We start from the raw sequence: 3,958 nt of genomic DNA on the forward strand, positions 1-3,958 counted from the left end.
CCTTCGACGCCCCCTCCCCTCCGTGGAGGGGAGGAGCTCGCAGTTGGGGGAGGGGTCTGGAGAGGGATGGGGACCTAGAGAGGAAGGCTCCAGGGAGTGCGGGGGACCTGAGCCAGGTAGGGGAGTGTATGGTGTGCCCACCGCCTAGTCTGCAGGGACCCAGAAGAACCAAAGTGACTTTTGGGATTCCGTGGCCCTTGGGGAGGATTCTGGGCCTACCTGGAGGCTTCAACCAACAGTTACCCCAGAATTCTCAAGGTAGGGACGAGGGGGGAAGGTGGGTCCTGACCCACTCTTCAGCAACCCAGAAACCTAAGGGAGATCTAGAACAGCAGGATGTTCTTGATGTACCCTAGCAGGGTAATCTGGAGATATTGTGTAGCCCCAGAACAGATGTCGCCTGGATACGTGGGGAAGAGTGCATGGCTAGTGTCTGGTTTGGCTCTGGACCAATCTGAACCCAAAGGTAGAAACACACTGGGCTCTGAAGCCAGGCTGAAGGCTGTTAAACTGACAAATTCATCCCAAGTCCATCTCCAGGCAGTCTGGGCTGTGTCAGGGCATGGCCAAGTCTCCAGCTGTGGGGAGGCCCAGCACAGCCCTTGTTCCAGGCACCCCCACCCCCAGCGCCACCACCCCCACATTCTTTCTTTGTTGTGAAAGCAGCAAGGGGTGTAGGAGGCGGGTCAGGAGGAGTCAAGCTTTAGAAGATGGGCCCCAGCTGCTGCTCAGGCCTCCAGGATATGCTGAGAAGGGATGGATAGTGCCTGGTCTCCCTTCTGGCTTTGGAGGGCCCCCCAGGCCTGCTTAGACCTCCCTTCCCCCAAGCAGCTGGGAGAAGGAGGAGGGGCAGCCACAGAGGGACTCACAGCCAGGAGAAGTGGCGCCAGGACTCCAGGGTCCTGCCACATGGCCACCACATGTCCCTGACAACCCAGTCCACAGCACCTTCTCCTTGGGTTGTGGGCCTCCTTCCCCATCCCCCAGATGCCTTCCTACAGGCCTTGCTGGAGAGGATACAGACAAGGAGAGGAAAAGAGAAGAGCTCCAAGGATCAGCACTACCCTTCTTCACCTTATCCATCACTGCCCCTCGCCCCTTGCTCTTCTGTGAACGCCCCAGCACAGCCCTTGCTTCCTACCCTCTTCAATCAGGACTCAAGTAGCAGAAAGATTACCTGATTCTTTTATTTAAGAAAAGTGAAATACATGGACCTGAAGTGAGGCAACACAGGAAAGGGAATGAGAGAGGCCAGGGCAAGGCGGCTTGGCTGGCCAGACCCAAACCTTCTGACAGAAAGGCCAGCAGCAGGCTGCATCTCTGAGAGGCATACCTACTTCATACCCACCTTGGGGGCCTCAGAGCTAGCTGCTCTAGAGAACCACACAGTGGGGAGAGGGTGTCCTGAGGGTCCTTCCTAAGGGGGATTCCTGAGGAGGGAGCTGAGACCCTAAGGGCAGCAGCAATCTTCTGGTTAAGCTGCTCCACCTTCACTGTCCCACCTTGAGGTGGGGAAGAGCCAGGAGCAATGGGGAGTGCTGCAAGGGCTGTGGGGGGACCCAGCAGACCTGGGGGTGAATTGAATGTCAGCTGCTTGATGAGAGGTTCGTGGTGCTGGCACTGAGGCCCCGGGAGACCTGAAATAGACAACACAACTTCTTTAGCCCAGGGACCTCAGCCTCCCAAAGACTGTCTTCTGGAGTCCATCCGTCCCTTGGCCACAATCTATCTCTGGACCTGGGGCTGATCGTATAACCTCATCCTCAAGCTCTGGGGCTTTGTTTAGCCTCTGCTAGGATTTTCTAGAAGGCCACAATCTATGGAGAAACTACCCGGAAGAGCCACATGAGTACTGGTATAGTGAATTTGTTGAGACAAGTGGTCATTTGCCATTAAAATACCGCTATTGGGCCAGGCACGGTGGTTCTAGCCTGTAATCCCAGCACTTTGGGAAGCCAAGGTGAAAGGATTACCTAAGCTCAGGGGTTCAAGACCAGCCTAGGCAACTTGGTGAGACCTCATCTCTACAATAAATCAAAAAATTAGGCGGCGTGGCAGCACACGCCTGTAGTTCCAGCTACTTGGAAGGCTGAGGCAGAAGGATCGCCTGAGCCCAACAGGTCGGCGCCGGGGTGGCGGTGGGCATGCCACTCCACTCTAGTCTGGACGACAGAGTAAGACTCCAACTCGAAAAAAAAATCATTATTGTTTTTTCAAAAGGACATTAATACTTTTTTTCTCTTCTTGTCTGCAACTGAGACCCCAAAATGAGGAGTATGGTGGCTGCAGGAGGAAAAACAACTAGTATGCCAAAGAATTCTTAAATTATTCATAATTTCTTCGTGACCCGTGTGGGCAACTTGGTGAGACCTCATCTCTACAACAAATCAAAAAATTAGCCAAGCGTGGTAGCACACGCCTGTAGTTCCAGCTACTTGGAAGGCTGAGGCGGAAGGATCGCCAAAGCCTAGCAGGTCGAGGCTGCGGTGGCCAGGAGCGGCTTCTGCACTCCAGTCTGGGTGACAGAGTGAGACTCCAACTCAAAAAAAAAATTATTCATAATTCCAAAGTACCCGTTTAGAGAATACTAATTCCTATTTCCCTCCTGATTGACTTATTTACTACTATGTCTGGCCTGAAACTGTCCCTTGGTGGTCACTATCTCCAACAAGCTGTCTGCCTGATTCCTTAATGATTCCAGTTCCCTGGCTCACCTCATCCCAGATGCCTCTTCCCCTCTTCCCTAACTCCCGCTGTACTTGCTGGCTGGCTGGCTGACCTTTCTTTCTCAACCACCAATACACTCACAAACCCTGCTCTCACCTGGAGAGGTGCCGCACTGGGTTGGTTCAGATAGTTCAAAGAGGCTGCTCGCTTCATGTTGCTGCTGTAATGGAAAAAGGAAGAATTGAGACCTCCTCTCCTCCTTTTGAGTGGCCCTAGTGCCTAGGCCTCCTGGACACTGATATACAAAATCAAATCACTGCCTCTCCTCCCACCCCCACCCCCTTATCTTCATCAGGAGCCAGTGTCTCTTCAGGTGCCTTCATCTTTCCCGCTGAGGTACACTTTCTGTCCAAACACTCTCCATGTTCATCCCATTTAGCTCCCCCCATTTCTCTCCAAGACACTAGAGCTAGGGCTTACTTGCCTGTTTTGCCATATCTCAACCTCGATATGTACCTGGAAGGCCGAGGCTCAGTCCCCTGGAGCTTCCTCACCAGGAGTTCACTGCTTCTACGGAACACATCCCGGATCTTGCCCATAGAGCCACTCCTCTGCAGGGTCCCACTGCCATCCTGGCACAGAGAGATGGGCAGTAGAAGCTAGGACATCCCATGCATTCTGGCTTCTGAATCCACTTCTGCTATGTGTTCTGCATATAGCCCCCCCGCTCCCTCAAAGTCCAGAGATTGAAAACAAGAATGCTGTCAAAAGCTGGCTCTGGCCAGCCACAGTGGCACACACCTATAATCCCAGCACTTTGGAAGGCCAAGGTGGGAGGATGCTTGAGCCCAGGAGTTTAAGCCCAGCCTAGGAAACATAGCAAGACCTTGTCTCTACAAAAGATAGAAATAGCCGGGCTCGGTGGCTCAGCCTGTAATCCCGCGCCTTTGGGAGGCTGAGGTGAGTAGATTGCCTGAGCCCGCTGGTTCGAGACCTGCCTGGGCAGCGAGACCTCATCTCTACAATAAATCAAAAAATCAGCTAGGCATGGTAGCGCATGCCTGTAATTCCGGCTACTCAGAAGGCTGAGGCGGAAGGATCGCTGGAGCCCAGCAGGTCGAGGCTGCGGTGGCCAGGAGCGGCCACTGCACTCCAGTCTGGGCGACAGAGTGAGACTCCAACTCAAAAAAAAAAAAAAAAAGATAAAAATATAAGTAGATCTTGAACAATTATCACAATACTTTAAAAAAGGGATTGGCAGTAGTTGGAAACTGCCAGGGGTGGGGGGTGG

At 53.2% G+C, this 3,958-nt stretch overlaps 1 protein-coding gene across 6 annotated transcripts in view; it reads right to left on the bottom strand.

Moving 5' to 3' along the window:
• Window positions 1–1,167: 1,167 nt before the first annotated feature.
• KLC4 (kinesin light chain 4) overlaps window positions 1,168–3,958 on the bottom strand; it is a 15,089-nt gene continuing 12,298 nt past the window's right edge. For all 6 annotated transcript variants that reach the window (XM_008066127.1, XM_008066123.1, XM_008066126.1 and 3 more), the window contains 3 exons: window positions 3,184–3,299; window positions 2,824–2,887; window positions 1,168–1,637 (listed from right to left, as the gene is read on the bottom strand). In XM_008066127.1, the coding sequence (XP_008064318.1) occupies window positions 1,587–1,637; window positions 2,824–2,887; window positions 3,184–3,299 (231 nt within the window). In that variant the 3' untranslated portion in view covers window positions 1,168–1,586. The remainder of the gene's footprint in view (window positions 1,638–2,823; window positions 2,888–3,183; window positions 3,300–3,958) is intronic.

This window comes from Carlito syrichta, unplaced genomic scaffold (genome assembly GCF_000164805.1).
Source record: "Carlito syrichta isolate Samal-C Ts95f unplaced genomic scaffold, Tarsius_syrichta-2.0.1 Scaffold308847, whole genome shotgun sequence".
Taxonomy (NCBI): domain Eukaryota; kingdom Metazoa; phylum Chordata; class Mammalia; order Primates; family Tarsiidae; genus Carlito; species Carlito syrichta.